This window comes from Zalophus californianus, chromosome 14, assembly GCF_009762305.2.
Source record: "Zalophus californianus isolate mZalCal1 chromosome 14, mZalCal1.pri.v2, whole genome shotgun sequence".
Taxonomy (NCBI): Eukaryota; Metazoa; Chordata; class Mammalia; order Carnivora; family Otariidae; genus Zalophus; species Zalophus californianus.
The window spans coordinates 10796024-10820014 of record NC_045608.1 but is presented as its reverse complement, the minus strand read 5'-3'; the positions used below and the strand labels follow the sequence as shown (position 1 = coordinate 10820014).

General features: G+C 53.3%; 1 protein-coding gene across 1 annotated transcript; it reads right to left on the bottom strand.

Annotated features, from left to right (window-relative positions):
* Nucleotides 1-485: 485 nt before the first annotated feature.
* PLBD2 (phospholipase B domain containing 2) lies at nt 486-22354 on the bottom strand. The gene is made up of 12 exons (XM_027575919.1): nt 21963-22354; nt 15758-15851; nt 12753-12911; nt 10837-10937; nt 10401-10615; nt 6538-6635; nt 4245-4405; nt 3529-3624; nt 3189-3260; nt 2397-2549; nt 1671-1833; nt 486-1435 (listed from the first exon to the last, which is right to left on the bottom strand). Exons 1-12 carry the CDS (start codon nt 22250-22252, stop codon nt 1268-1270), a joined length of 1770 nt encoding a protein of 589 aa, XP_027431720.1. The 5' UTR covers nt 22253-22354; the 3' UTR covers nt 486-1267.
* Nucleotides 22355-23991: the final 1637 nt, after the last annotated feature.

Below are 23991 nucleotides of genomic sequence, written 5' to 3'. Positions count from 1 at the left end.
CAGTGGAACCTGGGAAAGTCTTGTTGGTTAACCAGGCCCTGGGATAGTACCCAGAACAAAGTAGGTGCTCAAGAACATCTGGATGGAGGGATGGACAGATGGATGAATGGATGGAGAGACGGATATAGATAAATGAATAGACAGATGGATTGATGGATGGATGACAGATGAATAGATGGGTAGACAGAAAATGGATGGATCGATGGATGGATGGACGGATGGACGGATGGACGGATGGGTGGATGGGTGAATGGATGGGTGGTTGGGGGGGTGGGTGGATGGACGGACAGATGAGTAGATGGATGGGTGGGTGGAAGACTGTGCAGATGGACAATGGGTAGGTGGGTTAGCAGATGAATACATGACAGATGAGTCGACAGAAGAATGGACAGGAGAATGCATGGGTGGATGGTGTAGAACCCAAACCAAAGAGGAGAAAGGGCACCAGCCCAGCCTTCCCCACTATCCAAAAAACACAGCACAGGGGCCACAGCCTCTCCTTTAATGGCAGCACAGCCTGCAATTTGGTTCTTACAGCAGGGGAGCTGTGGGCACTGTCCTGAGGCTAGGGGCAGGACCAAGCTGGGGGCAGGGGGCATGAGGCTGCAGCACAGAGGGTGACACTCTTGTCTGCCCCTGAAGACCCCTCCAGCCACAAGTCACCAGAAACTTTGGTTTTTGTTTGTTTTCAAGTTTCTGTCCTCAGGAAAGCTGTCCAGAAGGGGAAACAAGGGGGCTGCTTCCTGAGGGAAGCAGAGTGGCTGGGGCTGGGAGATGGAAAGACCGATGTCAACCAGAGGCAATGCCCAGGTCCTGGGGCCGAAACCCCACAAGTCCCAGAGCCACTGGCAGGAATGACACTGAGAGGCAGGAACTGGAATGGTCCCCTCTGCTCTACCAGCGGCCCGAAACCCCATCCGAGGACCCCTCCCAAGCCCTCAAGAGGGGGCAGCATGTGAGGACAGGACCCCAGCACAGGAGAAAGAGAGAAGCAGACAGAGTAGAGAGAGAATAGAGAGGGAGAGATGCAGAGAGGCAGGGGACAGGGGAGGCATTCCCTCACTTAAGGGGAGCGAACGAGTCAGTTCTGGGCCCCGTCGGGCCCCGCGTCCCACCTAAGAGACGACCCAGATGAGAGTGAACCTGGCAGACCCAGGTCCCTGATCCAGGCACAGCAGAGGACGAAGCCCACAGAGGGGGCGGGCAGGAGGTCAGGGTGGTGGCCGAGGGTGGCCCCACTGGGGGTCAGCAGGGCAGAGAACGAGACTCAGTCCCACCAGACCTCGATGGGTGAGAACTTCCAGAGGTCAGGCTGGCCCATGTGCAGCAGGCCACTGAAGGGCGAGGAGCTCCACTGGAACGGAGGCAGCTGGTCCCACGTAGGGCCACTGACGGCAATGATGTGAAAGGCCCTGGCCAGTGCCATGCTGGTCACCTGGGGGCCAGGGCAGAGGTCACTGAGCACCAGCCCCAGGCTGGGCTTGGAGCTGCCCCAATCCAGAGGGCCCTGATCCCAGCCCTAACTTTGACCCCACCTGCAGCCCCATGCCAACCCTGCCCCCCACCCCGCCATCTGCCCTGACCCCAGCCTTCATCCTACCCCCCCAACCCCCCCCCCAGTGATGATGGCATCCAAGCCCCCCGACCCCAGGCCCCGGGCAGGGCAGCACCTTAACATCTATGCCCCCGTGGGAGCGCTGGTGCAGGGCCTGGAAAGGGTAGGAGCCGTTGGCTGGGTTCAGGTCAGAGCGGGCCGAGATGGCGTTCTCTGCGTTGGCCTGGGGGTTGCAGGCTTTGCAAAGCGACAGGGGGTCGTGCAGGAAGTCATTGTACCTGGGCGTGGGAAAGGAGGGGGCATCAGGAGTGCTGGGAAGGGGAGGCTGAGCTCCTGGTGGCGGCAGCCCCGAAACAAGCCACCTGCGTTCCCGTGCCAAGCTCCCCCGCACCCCCCCCACCCCCAGCGGGGGGCTTCCTTCACCCTTCACCTCGTCATTCCATGCCCACCCTCACATCTGCTCAGGCAGCCCTCCTCCGGGGCCCCTCCGGGCCCCCAACCCCAATCCAGGCTAGATAGCCCACTGTGCCCCTTCATAGCAGTTCTAGGGGCTCATTCCGTCCTCGCCCCGGCACCCACATCAGTGTGAGTGCTTGACGGATTTCGCATCTCCAGCCACAGCCAGGGGGCTCTCCGCTTTGTGCCGTTCCTCCGGTACCGAGCACAGTGCCCAGCACCGGGCAGGGGGCCACTCAGTGGCAGGTCAGCACCCTCACCTGTAACGTGTAGTTACGGCTGGCCACCGCCCTATGACCCCCGGGCTCATGGCGAGGTTGACACGGGGGCCAGAGACGTGCACGCAAAGCTCTACAGGACTCGGGGCTCACTCTCCCCCACGCACCTCATGAGCCGGAGCATGGAGTCCAGGTCATGCACCAGCGACTGATTCCGCCGGAAGATTTGGGCCCGGGGGCTCCCATCATAGGAGAACCAGTCCCCGTACTGGGCCACCAGGGCCTGCAGCCCACTGGCATTGAACACACTCTCAAAGTACCTGCGGGGGATGAGAATGGTCACTCACCACCCCTGCCCACGCTGGCTGCGGCCAGGGAGGCAGAGGGGCCGTCACACCAGAACATTATCACTGACAACCACAACAGGACAGCAAGTCCTGTCTTCTGTTTATGCCGGGGGATGGCTTGCCTGGGTGACCAAGCTTAGGCTCTGCGGGCCAAGAGACATGGGTTCAGATGCTGACTTCATCGCTGAACAGCTGGGGAATTCGCCTAGGGAAAGTTAGGCATTCGCTGGACGCCTCAGTTTCCTCATCTGTGAAATGGGAACAGCGGCCGTGGCTACCGTGCGGTGGTTGTAAGGACCAAATCTCTCATTTGGCAGGGCACAGTGAGTGTCCAGAGGTGATGGCTGTGCAGCCCGGTTACAGGAGACGCAGTGGGGGAGCCTCGGCAGGGGTCGGCACCTGAGCCTGGCCACCCCCACCCCCATACACTGTGGGCCGCAGACCTAAGCCCCACCACTGTGCCCCCAAACTGGCAGGGCTTTCCCGGCCAAAGAAAGGCCAGGGTGGCTTCTTTGCTCTGCGGGTTGAAAAGCTCATGCAGGGAAGGACCCCTGACCAGAACAGAGAACTGAGTAGGGGTGAGGCAGGTATGGGGCAGGGATGGGGACATACGGTATGTTGTAGCTGGCCCAGTAGGTCTTCTGGTAGAGTTCTAAGGTCTTATCGGCCACCACCACCATGCCCCTGGGACCAAGAAGAGAAATGCAGCAAGACTGGTGAGAAAAAGGGCACCTGTGGGCACTGCCCTGCTCAAGAACCCCTGATGGCTCCCCAGTGCCCAGAGGTAGATTGGGTCCTGGACCCTTCCACCCCGTTCAGGGGCTGCCTCCCCCTCCCACCTTGCCTTCCTCAGATGTTCGCCTTGCCACACACATTCCAGCATGCCTCCAGACTTTTTCCTAGGCAGTTCCCTCTGCCTGGAACCCCCTGCTTTCCTTCCCAGGGTACTCACGGGATCTGCTCCAGGATGGTGAGCACCCTGTTCCTGGGACTGGGCCCGCCAGGGATGAATGCCTTGTAGTCCACGATCATCCACTGGTTGTTGTACCTGCCATGCCCAAGGAAGGACTGAACATACCTTGGGGCCGGGGCCACGGCCCCAGCCTCCCCCATGCCCCAGTGCCCCACACTGCCAGGAATCAAGGGGAAGGGGTGGCATGGGGGGTGTCCTGCCATCTGACTGTCACCCTAACACTGCAGCTTGACCAGGTATCCTCTGTCTGCTCCAGAGAAGTCTATAGCTCCCTAGTGCTTATTGGAATAAAGCTCTTAATTCTTTAGCCTGACATTCTAAGACCCTGCACTATCTGGCTCCAGTGTCTCTGGCTCCCAGGGCCCTCACCCACCTGTGCCCACTTGCTCAGACGGCCCTCCCCATCTCCAGAGCCCTCAAATCCCAAGTTCTCTTCCTGGCCTCCCTCTGGGGGCCCTTCCCTGGATGGAAGAGCCTTCAGGAGAGAGGCAAAGACCCAGTTTCCCTAAGTATAAAACAAGGGAGAAGACTTTAAGACACCTTCCAACTCCAGCAGTAACTGTGAGAGGGCTCTGCAAGAGGGTGTGCGGCATGTGGCCCTGGTGCCACATCAGGTCCCCTGGGCTCTGACTGTTGAGGGGGGAGGTTGGCCCATCTCTTGGGTGAGGAGGCCACAGTGCCAGGAGCCCACTCACGTGCCACTGTTGAACCTCTTGAAGGTGTCTGCCCAGGCGTCCCCGTCCAAGGCCAAGCGGTTGGCCACCACATTACGCAACCACTCCAGCACACAGTCCTTGGGATGCACATATTTCCAGAGGGCCGGGTTCCTGTTGCCAATGGTGGTCTCCAGTGTCACCTGTGGGAGGGCCCCTGACTTAGGACCAGGGCATGCTGCCACCAAGTGGCAGTGCTGCATCAATCATGGTCCGTACACTGATTACAGATTTTTTAAAACCTCATGTGCTGCTTTGGGTGCACATTCCTCACTGGTTCCCTGGCTGAGCGCTGAGGGGGATTCACGATCATGCATCTAGCTTTGCCCCGGGGAACAGCCCCTGGGAGAGCCCAAGGTGCTGCTCATATGGACCCGATCCCCCAACCAAGTCCGTCAACTCTTTCCCCGGAGAGACAGCATCCTATTTCTTTCCCTTCCTTGCAGTTTTGCGGGGAAAGTCGGGTGGCTCGAGGCTGTTAGCCTGGTAGACTGCCACAGTCTCATTGACTTCTTCCAGCCCTCCTGGGAAAAACACAGCATGGCTACTAATGCCCCTTTTTACTGAAAGGTAAACTGAGGCCTGAAGAAGCTAAGAGACGTGCCAAAGGTCATGGCTGGTCAGGGGATGGGCCACTGTTCCATCAGCAAACTTCCAGCTCTTAAATCAATGCTTGTTCCTCTACACCAGGATTATTAGCATGCCTCCTCCTTTGATGAAGTCCAGAAACCAGCTAAAAGATAGCAAGAGCCATAAATGTGATGTTTAAAAGAAGAATCTGGAAGGCAAGCCTCTAGAGAGCACCGCCCGGGTGGGAACACCTCCTTCCAGTCCTTCCAGCCTGTACCTTCCTTGTCCCTCAACCAGCTGCTCTTGGCATCCAGAGTCACTGCCAGACTTCAGATCAGTGTGGCCCAGAAAGCCCTGGGAGGCAGTTTGCCCTCTCGGGCCGGGGGTAGTTCTGAACCTGGGGTAGTACTCAGGGAGTCTGCAGACTTGGAGGGGAAAACACCACCTCTTCCTTCCCACTGCCACCAAACTGGAACTCAGCACCTCCTGGCGCTGTGAGCACGGGTGACCCGCCACTGTGACATGAGTGGTACCTGAGACCTGTCACCAACAGAGATCAGATGTGTTCCCACCATATGACAGGGTTGCACCCATCTCAAAACATCATTTATGCTCCCTGTTCCTTCGAAGTTATGGTAGTTAGCAAACCCGCTCCCAGAGCTTGTTATTTAGTAAGTTCACAAAGCAGCGCATATATAATATTAAAAGGTTATTTATGTAACATTTCGCTAAACACATTTTAATATCACTGAATTCCTTTATGATCCCATACCATTTTGGTTTATACATTTGAAAACGTTACTCGGAGATGGGGTTCACAGCCCCCCAGACTGCCAAAGGGCTCTGTGGCATAACAACAGTTAGAGACCCCAATGGAAGGTGCATTTCCTGCCGGGATCCCTCCCAGGTAACTGGATGAGACCTCCTCAGCTGTCCTTCCCCAGACTGTCCCCTCCTTGCCCCCGCCGGACTGCAGCAAGGGGGTCCCCTCACCTACAACCTGGCCCTCACCCGCCTCTTTCCCCATTTCAGGGGACTAAGCCCCTCACTTCTCTCAGAAGGTAGCAGAGCAGGAAAGAGTCCCTTGTCGCTGCTCCCGCAGGGAAACTAGCATCTTCTGCTTGGAGCGTGTTTTTTAGAGCGATGTTTTCTTCTCTGCATGTTGCAATCTCAGGGCTCAATGCCCCAGCGAGGGGTGCCAGGAACAGATTTCTAAACGAGCCTGGGCCTCAGCCAGGAAATCCAATAAAAACAACACATTGTAAACAACTTATTCAGAAAACCTGGCCGGGTTAGAGGGAGTTTGAGGAAGGCAGGAGGGGAGGCAGGATGAGAAACAGCAAGGTCATGATGGAGGGAGGGACGGCTTATGCTAAAGACAGCCAAACAAAACGGGGGTCACTAAGGTCAAGGTCAAGGATATTGCAAAAGGGCCCCAAGAGCAGCGACTGCTGAGGAGCTGATTGCTGAGGAGCTGGCTCGTGGAATGGAGAGTCCGGGGAGGCCGCAGGATTTGGCAGGCCCCAGCGGGGACTGGGAATCCGATTGTAAGAAGCCACCCGCCCCTCCCCAGTGGTCCAAGTACCACAGCAGAAGAGGCCCCAGCACGGGATGGTGGTGGGGGCTGCGCCCACCCACCTGCCCAGAGCTGCCGGGTGACCCACAGCCCAGGGGAAGAAAGGCCACACTCGGGAGGGACACTCACCAGCCCACTGCCCATGATGTAGAAGTCGTCAGAGGAGAAGAGTGTGCCAGGGTAGGATGAGAAGACCAGCTTGTTGCCAGGAGCCAGGGGAGAGTTTTCTGCGGGGGGAGAGTGAGCCCCGCAGGGGGCGGGGGTGCAGGTCAGATCAGCCCACCTGGGGACCCCAGCACCCCAACCCAAGAGCCAGAGCCTCGAGGTAGGGAGCAGCAAGCCTCAGGGGGAGCCTCCGTCCATTCTGATATTTTAGTAAACCAGGCCACGAGCGGCTGGTGGGAAAGGGGACTGGGGAGTGACTGCTTCCTGGAGTTTCCTTCTGGGGTGATGAAGGTACCTGGGAACTAGATGCAGGTGGTGGATACACAACAGTGTGGATATTCTAAATGCCACTGAATTGTTCGCTTCAAAATGGTTCACTTTACCCTATATGAATTCCACCTCAATAAAATAAATAAACCAAAACATAAATAAACAACCAGAATTTTTTTTTTTTACTACCAGAAATTTTTAAAAATTAGTGCAGTTTTATATTTTCTTCTAGAACAGGCACAACTAACCTAACGGGAAGGAAACTAAGAAGAGCGGTTGCCTGAAGAATAACTCCAAAGGGGCACAGGGGACTGCCTGGGGGGACAGAAACGTTCTCCATCTTTACTGAGTGGTGGTCACACAACGGCGCAGGTGTGTCCAGACCCCTCAATATATACATCCTAAAGGTGTGTTTAAGCTAGCCCTCAGTAAAGAAGGGGTGGGGAGCGCAGCCCAGGATGTCATGTATCACCTATCGGAATGGCAAAAAACTGAAATGAACATAACACCCAGTGCTGGCAAGGCAAGCTGATACGCTCACAGACTCGTGGACAAGTGTAAACTGGACCAGCCACTTTTGGAGGCAATTTGGCTGTGTGTATCCAGAGTCTAAAATGTTTAATTATGCCCATCTTTTTAATTTTTTTTTTAAAGTAGGCTCCACACGCAGCGAGGAGCCCAACGCTGGGCTTCAACTCACAACCCCAAGATCAAGACCTGGGCTGAAATCAAGGGTTGGACACATAACCACCTGAGCCACCCGGGCACCGCTAATGACATCCAGCTTTTGTTTTGTTTTTTTTTTAAGATTTTATTTACTTATTTATTTATTTGTTTGAGAGAGAGGGAGCGAGCAAGTAGGGGGAGAAGCAGAGGGAGAGGGCAAGCAGACGCTGTGCTCAGCACAGAGCCTGACGAGGGGCTCCATTTCATGACCCTGAGATCACAACGAGCCAAAACCAAGAGTCAGACACTTAACCGACTGAGCCCCCAGGCGCCCCCACTTATGCCCATCTTTTAACCTAGCATTTCCACTTGGGGGCCCACTTGTCTTGCCGCAGCACCGAATGAAACACCAAAGACCTAGACGTGGCCCAAATCCTCAACTGAGAACTAGTTAAAAGTTTCACACCAGCTGTTAAAAGGCGGACTGAACGTGGCAATACCCAAAATTCTCCAAGGCTAGCTGTTGAGCAAAGGGAGCAAGATGCAAACAATCCATATGCTATGGTCTTATTTACGTTTAAAAAAACAAAAAACAAAAAGCAAACTGTTTAGGGCAGCGAAACTGCTGTAGAGTACCGTAAAGGTGGATATCCATCACTGTGCGTTTACCAAAATACGTGCAACCATACTATTCAGAGTGAACTTGAATGTCAACTATGGATTTCCATTGATGGTAACGTACTGACATCGGCAGATCAACTGTAACAAGTGTACCACACCAATCAGCATGTTTATAACAGGAGAAAGGAGTGGGGAGGTATACGGGAACTCTCTGTGTTATCTACTCGATTTATCTGTAAACCTAAAGCTTTTCTAAAAAATAAAGTCTATTAAGTAAAAAAAAAAAAACAAAAAAAAACGTTCGTATATAGACAATATAAGTGCATCTCGTGCAAAAAATCTAGATGGATCCAAACGAAAATGGCAGCAGTATCCTCTTAGGAAGGGTCTGGAATTTGGGAGAAGGGTATCACAAGAGTGTATTTCTTCATCTGCATTGCTGATGAAGAAAGTACGTGAATGTATTCACGTATTACTAGCATAATAAAAATCAGTTAAAACAAGTGGGAAAATAAGGTACATCTTAGTCTAGAAACAAACAGAACCAAATATTCACAGAAATTATCTCCTATGGGTTATGGGGTGTTCAAGTGATTTCGATTGTATATGAACATCTTAGTGCATTTTCCAATTTCCTATACCATATGTGTTAACTTACATAGGCTTTTGTTTCTTTGTTTAAATAATCTCTACTCCCAACATGGGGCTCAAACTCACAACCCCGAGATCAAGAGTGGCATGCTCTATGGACTGAGCCAGCCAGGCACCCCCTTACGTAGGTTTTTTTCAAAAGATACTACAATGTTCATGGATCCATAACAATGAAAACGATAGATCTGTGACTACAAACAACAACGTGGATGAACCTCACAGGCACTGTGCTAAGCGAGAGAAGTCACACACAAGCAAGCACACGTGCTGTGTCTATGCACGTGACATGCAAAATCGGGCATACCTCATGCACGCTGTAAGCAGGCAGATGGAGATTATGCTGGGGTGGGGATACATGCCTGAAAGGGCCAGGAGAGCAGCTTCGGGGGGCTGGGAATGTTCTGTTTCTCAGTCTGGGTGCTACACATAGATGTGTGCAATATGCAAACTTCCGGCTGTACACATGTGATGTGCACGCTTCTCTGTATACATGTCAATGCAGAAATTTACTTAAGTTAACGGGCATTAGGTTGTTTCCCAACCATTACTGTAGTTGACATCCTTGTGCACCATCCCTGTGCAGAAGTCGAAATGTTTCTCTAGGGACAAATCTGAGCCAAGAATTGCTGGACCATGGGAGTGACAGATTTTGAATTTTACTGGGTACCGGTGGGGTTCTTCCTCAAAGCAGCAGCGCCAACCGGTATTCACTCCCATTAGCAGAGGATGAGGGTATACATTTCCCCACCCCCCTCGCCACCTCCTGGCAACATTTCGATTTTTAAGTTTTGCCAAGAAGGAGGCACCGCAAACATCTGGCAGTGTCCACCCCTCCGGGGTGGACACTGGGGCCAGGGATTGGATGGGGGAGCCACGCTGGGGCACTTGGGCCTTAGTTGCAAAGTTTTCACGTTTGACAGGAAGAGCATATTCATGTATTCATGCATTATTCCTTGTGTAGCTGAGGGTTTGCACTGAGTGTCTGCTGTAATTCTTCCCATGCTTGCATCCCTACCATCTGCAGTGGCACCCTGCGATTCCTCACATCAAATGCTGGGCTCTGTTTCCCCACCTCTCAAATCAGAGCTGGTCACCGGACTTGCTTTGAACAAAAGAATGCTGTGCCCGTTTCGATCAGCCTTCAAGAGGCCTTCCACACTGCCCTGCCCAGATGTCACAAGAATAAGCCTGAGCTAGCCCAGCGACGCCAACACCCAGCTGAGAGCCACCCCCAGACACGCAGATGAGGCCATCCTCGGTCAGCCAGCTCACCCCGGCTGACCGCAGAAGCATCAGTGACCCAGCCAAGATCAGCCAGGCCTGGCCCGGCATAACAAAACCATCCGGCTGACCCACAGACACACTGAGCAAAAATAAATGGTCGTGTTTTAAGCTTCTGTTGTTTTAAATCTGGAGTGATTTGTTATACAGCAAAAGGTAACTGATACACCTTGTGAAAAGGAACTAAAAGGAAACAAAAATGTTAACAATAAGATGGACTCCTAGAGCAGCTGGACAGTGTGCACAGGGCCAAGGCCCACAAGCTCCCGGCGTCCCGCACCCCCTGCACTGTGTGCCCACACGCATGCTCACACACAGATACACCCACGTCCACCCACCTTGGGGGTCTTCCCGGAACTGGAACCAGTACTTCTTGATGACGCGCAGCATGTTCTGGTAGGAGCTCCAGGTGTTGTGGGCGATCAAGAGGTCCGTCTGGCCAGGCAACAGCTTGATGAGGGCAGAGCAAGAGCCAGAGCCCATAACGTGCTTGGTCTTGGTCTTATTCAGGGCAGGCTCCAAGTCTCCCAGGTCCCCGGTGAGCTGCAACAGGCTGAGAAGGGTGGGGGGGGCCGGAGGGTTACCACGCCTGCCTGCCGGGAGTACGTTTCCATACCCCTTTCACAGAGGAGGAAGCTGAGGCTCTGGAAGGCTAGGTGAGCAGTCCGAGTCTGGGCCAGGAGGTGGCAGAACCCGTACGGGAACCCAGGTCTGTCTGACCATGAGGTGCATGTCCCTCTCCCCTACCCTGTCCGCTCCAGGAGTGGCACTTACAGGAAACCCAAGGGTTTGACGGTAAACCTCCCAGTTGGAAAGGTCATAGTGCCTTCATAGCTGTCCTCGAGGCCTTTCAGCTGCAGGAGGGTCAGCCGCACCTGAGGGGGGGGGGCACAGATGGGGTGAGGCCTCTCCCCCTGGCGCTCACGCCTTCTCCTGCAATGGGAGGGGCCCAGGGTGCATCCTCCAGGATCCTGACAGCCCTGACCACCCCCTTTCCTAGCACCCAGCCCTCCGTGCCAAGCACTCTCTTGCCATCACTTAGTTAACGATGTTTCTGCCCCCTGCCAACCTAAATCACTCCCACTTAAAGAGTCCAACTGAAAGCCACCTCCTCCAGAAAGCCTCCCAGCCAGCCCTGACCCACCGTCAACGGCTCCCTATCCTGAGCTCAGCTCCTGGCTGCACTGCTGCCTGAGGACACAGTCTCATTAGCTGACTTCTCCCCATGGTCACTGTCCCTGCTCTCTAACCAGGGAGATCATCACTGTGTCCCCCGTGCATCCTTGGTCGGTGCTGGGTATATACCAGGTACTTTGTTAGCATGGATGGACATGGACGGACAGTCAGGCAGCACTGAGAGATGGATGCGTGGCTGCTAAGTTATGTAGAAGGGAGGGAAGGACAGAGAAGCAATCGTCCAGGTGGATGGCAGGGTGGACAGAAGGACAGATGTCCAGTCGGGTGCACAGACTGGATGGGCAGACAGGACAAGACAGATCCATTCCTTCATCTCTAGATATTCAACCAACCTTGACACATAAAGCACCCACTGTGTGCCGGCCCTTGTGCTAGGCGCCAGGGATACTGTGGTGGACAAAGCAGATGTGGTCCCTGCCTTGGCCTCATGGGGCTCGAGTCTCCCTGAAGACGGACTGAGTCCCGCACTAGAGCGCCACAGGGAAGTGTGGGTACGGGACAGAGGTGAGGGGTGGGGGGAAGAAGAAGGTGTTCTGGGCAGAAGGGGCAGCAGGTCCTAAGCCCTGAGGCAAGAGGTAACACATCTTGTTCGAGAAACCAGGAGGTCAGGGAGGCTGGACCACAGAGCGAGGAGGTCAGCAGGAGACGAAGCTGGGGATGGACAGGGTGCGTCATCCCCAGGGAACGGGGCGGCCCTGGGTGGGGAGAGAGAGCAGCCGCGGTGGAGCTACAGATGGACAGACTGACACAGGGAGGTGCTTCGATGACCGATGGCTGGGAGAAAGTGGGGATTGAAGCAGACAAGGTGGACGATCAGACAGACAGCTGGGCAAGTAAATGGGAAAAAGTGTAGGGGGGGAGTGGACAGACAGGTGGATGGCAGGCAGGGAGACGGACAGGCAACAAAATGGGGGTATGTCAACAGTTGGGGAGGTGGTTGGTGGGAGAACTGAGAACTGGCCGAAGATGGGCAGGGGCTAGCAGACGGGTGAGAGGAAGAGAGAGGAAGACAGATAAGCCTGTGGGTGGTGCGTGTGCCGACAAACTAGACGCACGGACGGCTGGGTGGGAGGGAGAGAGGAAAGGATGGAGGGAAAGGGAAGACAGCATGGTGGGAGGGAGGACTGGATGGCTGGATGGACAGAAGGATGAATGGGTGGGTGGGTGGGTAGGTAGACGAATGGATGGACAGTTGGCAGGGAGGGACGGAGGGAGAGGGAAGAAGGGAGAGAAGACTGGATGGATGGACAGACATACGGAGGGTGGATGGATGGATGGGTGCGTGGATGGCCAGGGAGGGAGGAAGGACTGATGGGTGGATGGATGAAGGAGAGAGGGGGGGGAGGGGGGGGAGAGGGAGGGAGGGAGGGGGAAAGGGCTGGCAAAGAGGGCTGGGAGACAGACAGCTGGCCAGCAGAAGCCACAGCGATGGCAGGTCCCCAGAGCAGACCCAGCCCGCCGTCCCTCCCACAGAGCACGGGGGCCACACCCACCTGATGCCAGTAAGCAGAGCCCTGCTTCAGCTCCATCTCCTCCTGCATCCACTCCAGGTTGGTCTCCAGGAAGCTCTTGAGCTTCTCGCAGTAACCGACTTCGTACTCGAAGGGGCCACAGTAATTCACCACCGTGTTCATCCAGTGCATGTAGATGAGCTGCGGGGTAGGCGAGGTGGGCGAGGGTGGGGGCGGGGTAGCCATGCTGCTCTCCTCGCCGAGGACCCCGCTGGCTCCCTACTCGGGCTCAGACTCCTCACCCCGTTCAGGCCTCCGAGAACCAGGGTGCCCTGGTAAGGCCCCGCTGCACCTTTGCTCCCGCGGGCTCTCATCCCCCCCGAGGCCCCTCCCACCCAACCCACTCTTGTCCCACCAGGGCCCAAAGCTTCTGGATGTCTCCCTCCTTTGAGAGCCTTTAGCATTCAAAGTCTGCTCTAGACTGAGCATCCTCTGTTACCGGAGACCCCCAAGCTATGGATGTATTCAGTCGGTGAACAAACTACGACTTTCGCGCCCCTACCGTGTCCTGTCCGAAGCCCCAAGGACACGGCAGAGAACTCACAACTGACACGCACGTGCACAAGTGAATGCCAGGCCGGTTCAACCAGCCGTCGAGAGGCCTTCCACACCTCCCGGCCTGATGTCACATGAACAAGACAGGCCACGTTCAACACCACATCGGCCCCGTCGGCCCCGTCACCCAGACTGACAGACCGCCAACCCCCAGATGCATGACGGAGACCGTTCGAAGCCACCCAGCTGCCCCCGCTGACCTGCCAGCTGACCGCGGAAGCATGGGTGGGCTCGGCCAAGATCAGCCAGGCCTGGCCTGGAATCCTGTCTTCCCAGCAGGGGCAGGGGCGTCCCCTATCTTGTGGCACTACGGGGACCTGGTCCATCGCCCGGAACTCACATGGATGGCACTCGGTATGAACGGACCCACGCAAAGCTCAAGGCAACTCTGCAAGGAGAGTGCTATCCTCACCACCCCTGCTTCATAGCGGAGGACACCGAGGCACCGGCAGGTGACTAACTTACCCAAGGTCCTCCAGGTACGGAATCAAAGAGTCAGGATTTGAACCCTGGAAAGGTGCGGATTTGTCATTTCCCAAAGGCTGCCGGGTTAACGTCCAGCCACACCCCTCGCCACACTGAAAATATTCCCAAGACACACAGGCTAGTGAGAGGATTGTGGCAGCACCTGGTACCCCAAGACTGATCGCTTAAGGACCGCCCCCCCGCTCCACAGCCATCTCCCTGAAACACATTCGATTTCTCCTCTGTACCCCAAGGCCTCAAAAAGATGCCACTTCCTCCATACACCTTTCTACCAGTTCCAGAAGCATTTCCCAAGTGCCTGTCCTATATCAGGCTCTGGCCTGGGTGCAGGGGCAGTGGGGGGGCGGGGGCGCGGCAGAGCAAAACACTCAGAAACAGAGACTCTGGTCAAACAGCTGGGTTTGAATGCTGGCCCCCCTGATGAATGGCTGTGTGACCCTGGGTGAGTAATTTCACCTCTCTGAGCCCCAGTAAGGCAGTCACGCTTCCCTCGGTGGGGTGGGGAGGCTGGTGTGCGGGCTGAGGGAGAGAACATGGGCCAAGCTCCTGGCACATGTGTCCAGGATTCCACACAGGACAGCCCCTGGGGCCTCGCCTCAGTGTTCCTGACAGGCTAGCGGGACCCTTGAAAGACGGAATCCTGCCTCATTCACTGCACCCCAAGCAGCACCGGCCTGGCCCAGCGTCTGAGCAGCTCCCCAGACATCCAGATCCCAAGCGGATGTCCAAAACGGCTGCTGGGTGTCAGAACGAGGAGTATGAGTTTTATAAGGGCGTGTCCCCTGTGTGCAGTCATCTGTCACATGCTCTTCCCCCTCAGCAGCCAGCATCCAGGATGCATCGTGTTGCTGATTCCTTCCCAAAGGTCTATCATATGGCGTTCGGCGGCCCCAGGGCACGCGTGGACTCGACGCTACCATTGCCAAATGACTTTCCCAAGTGGGTGTCACACTTCCTCCCACACTGCAGGAGACTGGCTGTCACCACGAAGTCTCACCCACTTCTGAGATGGGCCGCCTTCTGAAATTGATGCTAGCACTTTTCTAAAGCCCCAGATCAAGTAGAGCAAAACAGTAGGTTGTCTGAGGATTCTGCACGTGTGGTAAAACTAGTTTAACAAAAGTAAGAGGGTGGAAGTAATTCAAGTGTCCATCCACGGATGCGTGGATAAATAAAATGTGGTCCATCCATCCAGTGGTCTGTCCATCCAAGACAGTATTATTTGGCTACAAAAAGGAGTGAAGGACTGACACAGTCTAGAACGGGGACGAATCTTGAAAACACGATGCTGAGGAAAAGAAGCCAGACACAGAAGACCACCCACTCACATGAAATGGCAAGAATCAGCAAACCCATGGAGACAGAAGGTAGGTTAATGGTTGCCAGGGGCCGGGGTGAGGGAGAAAAGGGAGCTTTGGGTATGGGGTTGCTTTCTGGGGTGATGAGAATGTTCTGGAATGGGGTAGTGGTGATCGTTGCACAACCCTATGAATATACTAAAAACCACTGAATTGTACATTTCAAAATAGTGAGTTTTATGGCATGTGAATGATATCTCAATATGAATGAATGAATGAATGAATGAAAGAAAGAAAGAAAGAAAGAAAGTCACATTTAGCGTGATGGTGCCTCTGGGGGCAGGGGTTGGGAAGGGGGCCTCAGAGCGATCAGTAACACTGTACGTTTTAGTCTGGATGTTTGTTTTATTGCTGTGCTCTGTGACTCAGAAAATGTCATACATCCTTCAGACGCATCAAACACTACCTAGCCTGAGTTTTTTAAAGACTGCACGTGAGCTCTGGCTGCCCAATTACGTGGAGGGCTGGGGGCGGGAGCAGGGAGCCCAATCTGCACGCACCTCACCTCAGAACCCTTCCGAGCTTCCTGGGGTGCACGCTGGGTGGGGTGGGAGGTGGGAGCCCCAGGTCCCCCCATCTGGCCCTTACCTCCTCAGACACAGCGGCCTCCGCCACGCCCGCGGCGTAGGCCTGCAGGCTGTCGTTGTAGCGGCCGTTCGTGTGCAGCTCCAGAAAGGCCCACCTAGTCGGGGAGGAGGGCGGGCCCGGTCAGCGTGGGGGCACAGGCATTTTTAATTTTTAATTTTAATCAGCCTTGACAACCGCCCCCCCCCCCCGCAAAGCTGTACTAATCCAGCCCTCACCAGCCAGCGTCAAACGAGGGCTTCCTCTGTGCTAGATGACGTTCTAGTCACTTCTTGTCTACTAACTCATTCAATCCTTGTGACAACCCCACGCTCCTACCAGGCAGGCACTGTTACTCCCCGTAGTGCAGAAGAGGAGGGAAATTAAGGCACAAAGTTCTGTAACTGCCATGGAAGCCTGCACTACTACCCCTCCACCCTCTCTGTGCCCTCTGCCGTGCGGCTTTGCGGTCCCTCCTACCCATGGCCAAGTCCCTCCCCGCCCCACTGATCTGGGCTCGGTCATATGACTCGCTTTGGCCAATGGATGGAAGTGACCATGTGCCAGGTATAAGATCAGCCTTTGCAAGGCCGCCTTTGTTTCTGCTTGCCCTCCTCTGCCTCTGCCAGGAGAACATGCCCCAGCCAGCCCGCTGCTCTCAGGAACGTGACAGAAACATGGAGCAGACCAGCTCTGCAGACCCACAGGATGAAGCAGAGCTGCCCTGGCTGCCCCTTGGATCCATCGAAAATAACCCCGGGTTATTTTTGAAGCCAGTGGGTTTGGCAGCTAATTCGTTACACAGCACTGCTGCCTAACACTAGCTGATACACCTGCCGAAGGTTACAGAGCTGGTAAAGGGCCGAGCTGGGATTCAAGTCCAAGCAGACTGGCTCCCATTCCTTCTGGGAAGCAGCAATTCCCAAACTCTGACGTGCATCCATGTCACTCAAAGACCTGGTTCGGAAGTAGATTCTGATCAGGAGTCTGGGGGAGGGGCCCGAGACCCTGTATTTCTAAGTAGCGGCCAGGTGAGGCCAGCGCCACCAGCCTGCAACCACGCTTGGCTGTAGACCACCTTGCCAAAATGTACCCACTCCTGTCTGTCCACTCCTTGCCTGAAAGGATTCCTAGCAATCTTTCTCATCGTTGCCAAGGCAGTGGTTGAAAAACGCAATCATGTTGTTTTGATGATAATCCTTTAATTAGTTCAATTATCCTTATTTTATTTTTTTAAACATTCTTTTTTTTTAAAGATTTTATTTATTTATTTGAGAGAGAGAGAACGAGAGATAGAGAGCATGAGAGGGAAGAGGGTCAGAGGGAGAAACAGACTCCCTGCTGAGCAGGGAGCCTGATGTGGGACTCGATCCCGGGACTCCAGGATCATGACCTGAGCCGAAGGCAGTCGCTTAACCAACTGAGCCACCCAGGTGCCCCCAATTATCCTTATTTTAACTTTTTAATTTAATTAACTAATGTATTTATTTATTTTTAAAGTAGGTTCCACACCCAGCGCAGGGCTTGAACTCATGACCCTGAGATTACTGAGCTGAGATCAAGAGTCGGACGCTTACCAGACTGAGCCACCCAGGCGCCCCTACACTTGTTTTTAAATTTTTATTGGTCACCTATAGTTCTTTGGTTCAAGGGCTTTACTCACGTATCTCCCTTGTGTTTATCTTTTCTTATTGATTTGTGAAGTTCTCTATGTACACATTAGCCCTTTGCTTGTCACTAATATTGAAAATATGTTTGTATTTCAATTGATTTAATTGATTTTTTGCTTTTGCCATATAGAGGTTTTTGGGTTTTTGGGGGGCAGCCAAATCTATCCATCTTTTCCTTTATGGTTCTGGATTTCATTCTTGCTCCTAGGACACAAAACTATTCACCCAGGTGGCTTCTGTAACTTGGGGACAAACATTTGTTAAGGCAATTTCCACAAAGAAAATGAGGGGCACAGGAAGACGCTCATGAGACCAGGAAGAGGCTCCGAAACAAGGCAGAGCCAGGCTCCACCAGGATGGTCTCATGGGGAGGTGGCCAACACGCCATCCAAGAGCTCCAGGGCAAGAAGAGCTGTGGCCTAGAGAGAACTCTGGAGAGGAAGAGACGATCAAAACACGCTCACCTGATACTTTCATCAAGCAAGCCTTTTGAGAGCCTACCGGGTGCCAGACATCGAGGGTGCACAAAAGTGAAGGACATTCAGGCTTGGCCTTCCCAAGGCTAATGTGGGGGTGACGGGTGGCTGTGGGGGGGGGCACGTAAGCAGGTAATGACATAACAGGGCAACTGCTATGATGAGAAAGGGCTGCCATGTGCTGACAAGATGTCAGACACAACGTAAAAAAAGATCAGAGAAGGATAAATGGTAGACTCAGGATAACCCTGTGTGTGCAAGCATTTTACTTATGCACGCACGCACGCATACCCACGCTTACACATATGCATGCACACTTAGGCCTATTTCTGCATAGAAAGTTGTGGAAGAAAGAGCTAACAGTGGTTATATATGTGGGGACTTACCTCACACATCCTAACTTTTCTAAACTGCTGGGATTTTTTTTTTTACCACAAAAAGTTAATTGTCTAACAATCACCACCCTCCCCCATCTCCTTGTGCGCTGCCTTGTTCCAAAGGGCAACTGGGGTGATTCCATTTAGATGGGTTTTATTCACTTTGCCTGAGTCCTCAGAAAAACCCGGAGAGATGGGTTTCCACCTATCTTTCCAGAACACTTTGGGCGGGGGATGTTCCCATTTAAGGGGTTTTGTTCCAAGCCACCAGACTTCAGTGCCGGAGCCCCTGAGGCTGATCTCTGAGGATCCCTCTGTTGCCTCGGGCCCTAAGCCTAATCAGATGATTCCTCACCCCTTCATCCCCCTTCCCCCATCCTAAAGGGTTCTCACCCCCCTTGCCACGGAGATGAGGCAGTCGAAGATACGAGCCTAGATCTCTCTGATAGTAAACTCTGCTCCATACTACACTTCCCGGCCCTTCCAGCCTCGACTTCCCCATCTGTAAAATGGGGGAGGCTTGAACTTGGGCAAAGGACCTCTAGATTCCCTCACCTGTGCCAAATGACAACTTTGCAAAACTCTATCCCCATCCCTGGTCAAAAGAAAACCACTGACAAGCGTTTCTAAAGTTAAATGTACCCATTAGATTGCTCTCTATTAAAGAACACGTCCTTCCTGCTTACTTGGTTCTAAAATAGCAGATCTTTTATGAGATAAAATTGACGGAGGTCAATAAATGTTGTTCTGTTGTGTTTAATGCACTCACTTGACAAAAATAAAAAGTTGGCAGTACTGATCTGTTTCTCCAATCTTCTTTTTCTTTTTCTTTTTTTAATCTGGAGAGTCTATGGGCCACACTGTGATTTTATGTCACGGGTGCCTAATGCCTGATGGCTCCAGGGTCTAAAGAGGAGGCCACGTTTGAGAAAAACCAGAGCACTGCTGTGTGACGAGCAGCGGGGTCACAAACCTACCCCAGTCACCATGCCCTGCCTCTGGGTACAGTGCACCATGGACACTTCTCCTACCTTATCTGTGCCTACCATTCCTTCCTCACTCTTGATGGAATATGTTCACCTGTTCTGACTTCCAAGAACAGCTGGATGGTATTTACCCATTTTACTGGGCTGGGTTTCTGCTCATTAGTTGGTGGATTTGAGTGGGTTCCCTGCTTCTTAATAGGGTAATTCCCTCTTATTGGTACTCACTTCCTTTCCCAACTCCGCAGTGACTCGTGATTTCTGTTGGGCAGCTGGCTGGGGAGTCAGGGATGGAGGAAAAGGTAGGGCTGGAGGGGTGCAGCCTCCCCAACACCAAGGCTGGAATCAAACTGGCGCAGGCTCGGCCTCTGGGGCTCCTCTGATGCCCAAGCACCAAATCCTAAATGTTTCAGGCTTCATGGGGAGTAGCAGTCCCAGGTCAGATATAGCACAACTGAAAGAGCACAGACTACGGGGGGGGGGGGGGGGGGAGAGGGCATGGAATTTATCCTGACAATCCCAAGATCCCCCGTGGCGAGTTCTGGGGGACAGAAGGAGGAGAGGTCCCAACTCAGGTAAACGGAAGAGTCAAACCCCTGGCCTCCATCCTTTGAAAAATGAGACAGGCACCCACAGTTCAGAGGTTCTGCTGATCAGGGGCCAGGAAACCTCAGATGTCTTTCTTTCATCTTATCCCCTGAGTTCTAAGAGGTCGATCTTAAGGGCCTCAGTTTCCCTGTTTCCAATATGGGGGCTTTTAAAAAATGTTTTATTTATTTATTTGGGAGAGAGAGAGAGCACGAGCAGAGGGGAGGGACAGAGGGAGAAGCAGGCTTCCCGCTGAGCAAGAAGCGTGATGAGGGACTCGATCCCAGGACCCTGGGATCATGACCTGAGCCGAAGGCAGACACTTAACCCACTGAGCCACCCAGGCACCCCAAAATAGGGGCTTCTGATACAGTTCTCCCTATAGCCCAGCCCCCAGTGCTAAATAGGCCAACTGGACAGAAACGATGCTGGAAAGGGGACATGAGAGCAAGAAGTGTGGACGAGACCTGGGCTCTTGCCTCAGGCCTGTTTCCCTCACTGTAAAATGGGGGGGCAGAGGACACCTGCTCTTTTCTCTTTCACTCATTTCTTCCTTCAGTAAACAAACAGAGGTGCTTTCTGTGATCCCATGAATTTCCCTTCAAGCCTCACCTTTAGTGGAGGAAACGGGTTCAGAGAGGCGAAGCGATTTGCCCAAGGTCACACAGCGAAGGAGCTGGGCCACAAAGAGCTTTCCATCCAGCACAATCAAGGAAGCCCTCTCTCCATTTCTGTTTTCCATAATTCAGAGCAACACAGCCCAGTGGGGGCCTTCTGCGAACAAGGCCCCCTTCCCATGCTAGGCCTCACCTCTGTGCCTCCTTCCTAGCTAGCATGGAGGCAGAGATTTGTCATGCCCTCTTGGCTTTGCTAAGCAGGGCCAAAAACATGTGTGAGTCGGCAGAGAATGGGTCATCAGATTCCAGAGCCACAGAGCTCTAGTTCCCTCCATGGACAATAACTAGCCCACCCTGTGGCCTCCTCTCCCTGGGAGCCTTCCCAGATTAGCCCCACCCAGCTCCTGTGTCTGCAGCAAATCCCCTCCTCACAATCTTCCCTCCGTCTGTCTATCTGATACCCTCCCAAGTACCACAAAGCATCAAAATGGGGGTGTTCTCAGTGTCCTCTATCTCCCCAACACCTGTAGGAATTAATGCATGCCAGCAAAATGGATGGGAGCAGTGGGAGGGTGGAATGGGGAGGGGGCCTTAGGGTTCACTAAAAGATCCCCAGCATAGCCTTAATCCAGGGCCTGAGCCCTGCTGACAAGGCTTTAAGGCAGATTTTCCCCACTCCCACTGACTCAGGTTACCCTTCTGGTGCTGTCTCCCCCTCTAAATGGAGACCCACCTTGCTCAGCTCTATGTCCCCAAGGCCAAGTACATCAGGTGAGTGAATGAATGAATGAATGCATGGGCAGAAGCCCTGGTACAGGGCCTGAGAAGGGTACCACCCAACCTCCCAGCCAGAGCAATATCCTCAAAATCTGAGCCACAGATAAGGAAATGGGAGCCCAGACAGGCAGGGAAGTCAGAACAGCAGCTGATCATGACTACCAAGGATGGAGCACTTGGCTCCTTACCAACTATCTGGCCAAGCAACTTTCCCCTGGACCAGGAAGGAGGAGAGAAAGGAGCAGAGCCCAAGCAAAAATACTATCTGGGTCTACATGAATTTAGGGATCCTGGGTTTTCCCATTGGCCTAGAATCCAGGCTCAGTCGGGCTGCCCTGGTTCAGGAACAGAGGCAGGAGCATGGCACCCATGGGGTAAGCCACGCTCAAGGAAGTGAGAGTTTCTCTCTTGAAGAGCTATCACCAGCCTTCTGGCCCAAGGGCGGTGGGGCTGGGGGGACGCGGTGCTCCGCAGACCTAATCCAGATGGAGGCACTGGGGCCTGGGCGGGTGGTAGGGATCTGGTCTCTAAGTGTAACAGAGGTACTGTCACCCTGTACTGAAGGCGAGGGACTGGTCCCCATGAGCTGAGGGATGCTGCACTAGCCCCCACCCAACCAGTGACCTGCTGCAGCCTAAGAGGCGGGGAAACTGACCCCCAGGGAGCCAGGGGCGCTGAGGCCCGGAACCCGTGCGAGCCCCTCCCCCGGCCGGTCCCGCGCGGGGTCGGGCCAACCCTTACCCGGTCTCGCGGATGGCGTTAGTGAGGTTGGCCCAGGCCACGGCATCCGGGTGGCGGCCATCCACCAGGCGGAGCTGGCCGGTCTCGGCGTCCAGGAGCACGGAGCGGCTGCGGGACTCGGGAGGGACCGGCCCGTTGGGCCCCCACTGGCGTCCCGAGATCGGGATCGCGCCCGTCAGGCCGCTCAGGAACAGCCCGACCAGCAGGGCCAGCACCAGGGCCAGCGCCAGCGCCCGCGTCAGCGCCCGGGCCAGGCGGCCGCCCGGGGAACCGTACATCGGGGCCACCATGACCGCGCGGAGCGGAGCGCCGCAGCCCCGCTCACGTGACTTTACTCGGCTGCGGAGGGCGGGGCCGGCGCGAACCGGGGAGAAGGCGACGCGCGGCGGTGGGCGGGGCTTGGGCGAGCCCTTCCGGGGTGGGCGGGGCCCATCTTAAAGGCGCCCCCCGCCTCCGTCCACCTACACAAACTCCGCTTAACACACTTTACCCACAGCTGTTTATTTTTTTTAAATTGTCAGACCTTGAGAAAGTTTGCAACCGTGGTAAATACCCATGTGCCTGCCATCAATTGCCAATATTTTGCTATATTTACTTAATTGCTCCAGGATCCACTCCTCACACCATACACAAATAGAAACTCCTGAATGCTGAGCATCTAAATGTAAAAAATAAAACTGCAATTATAGAAGAACGTATGGGTGAATTCCTCCATTACTTGTGTGTGGAAAAAGGCCTTCTAACTATGACTTAAAATTCAGATGTAGTAAAAGATTAATACCGTTAACTATATAAAATCTTCTGTAACTTTTGCATGTGGAGAACACCATAAGCAAAGTCAAAAGATAACTAACAAACCAGGAGAAAATATTTACAATGTATATCATAGGGGCGGCTGGGTGGCTCAGTCGTTAAGCGTCTGCCTTCGGCTCAGGTCATGATCCCAGGGTCCTGGGATCAAGACCCGCATCGGGCTCCCTGCTCAGCGGGAAGCCTGCTTCTCCCTCTCCCACGCCCCCTGCTTGTGGTCCCTCTCTCGTGTTCTCTCTCTCTGTCAAATAAATAAAATAAAATCTTTAAAAAACAACAACAACATATATCATAGTTAAAAGGCTAATATCATTAGTATATGAAGAACTCTTTAAATTTGAGGGGGGTAAATGTGAAAACCGGATAGAAAAATGGACAAAAAATATGAACAGATAATTCATGAAAAAAAGATCTAAAAATGATCCTTAAACTTATGGAAAATGCTCACTTCGTTGGCCGTAAGAGAAATGCAAATTATAGCTACACTGAGAATAAAATTTCATAGAAATGTATACCAGAAGTTTTGAGTGCATGTGAGAACTGTGAGATTGGAATAAGGTCTGTAATTTAGTTAAAAGTGAGGTGTTAATGTCAATTTCCTGATTTTGGTTATGGAGGATGTTATCTTTGGGAGAAGCTGGATAAAGACTGCACAGAAACTGTACTACTTTTCAAAAAAATTTAAAAAAAAATGACTTCTCACCCACCAGATTAGAAAAAATTAAGAAGCTTGACAACATGCTCTCTTGATGACCCTCGAGAAATGGACATACATAAATGGCTGGTAGGTGTGCTAAATGGAGGGGAAGTAGGTAGTGTCTCGAAAAACTTCACATGCATTTACCTTCTGACCCAGCAATTCCACCTAAATATTTATACATAAGGTTGTTCACCGCAGCACTGTGTGTAATTTTAAAATATTGGAAACACCCTGATGCCTATACGTAGGAGATTCATTGAGTAACTGGATCATCCCCACAATGGAGTACTACACAGCTGTAAAAAAAAAAAAAAAAGAAAAAAAAAGGAAAAAAGGAAAAGAAAAGGGAAGTTTCCTATAAACTGGATCGGAGTGATTACTACGACATAGTGTCGTTGACAAAAGCAAAGTGTGAAAAAGTATATATAGTATGCTATCTTTTGTGTAAGAAAGAAGGGGAGATAAAACGTACTTGAATCTTCTAATTTTTGCAAAGGAAACACAGGTGAGGTAAACCCA

What these genes read in the sequence shown, in the direction of transcription:
- PLBD2 (XM_027575919.1), bottom strand. Translation starts at nt 22,252, where the DNA reads ATGGTGGCCCCGATGTACGGTTCCCCGGGCGGCCGCCTGGCCCGGGCG. An exon ending in GTTCCGGGAAGACCCCCAAG is followed by an intron (nt 6,636 to 10,400) that starts GTGGGTGGACGT and finishes CTCCCCCCGCAG; the next exon opens with AAAACTCTCCCCTGGCTCCT. An exon ending in ACATCATGGGCAGTGGGCTG is followed by an intron (nt 4,406 to 6,537) that starts GTGAGTGTCCCT and finishes GCCCTCCCACAG; the next exon opens with GTGACACTGGAGACCACCAT.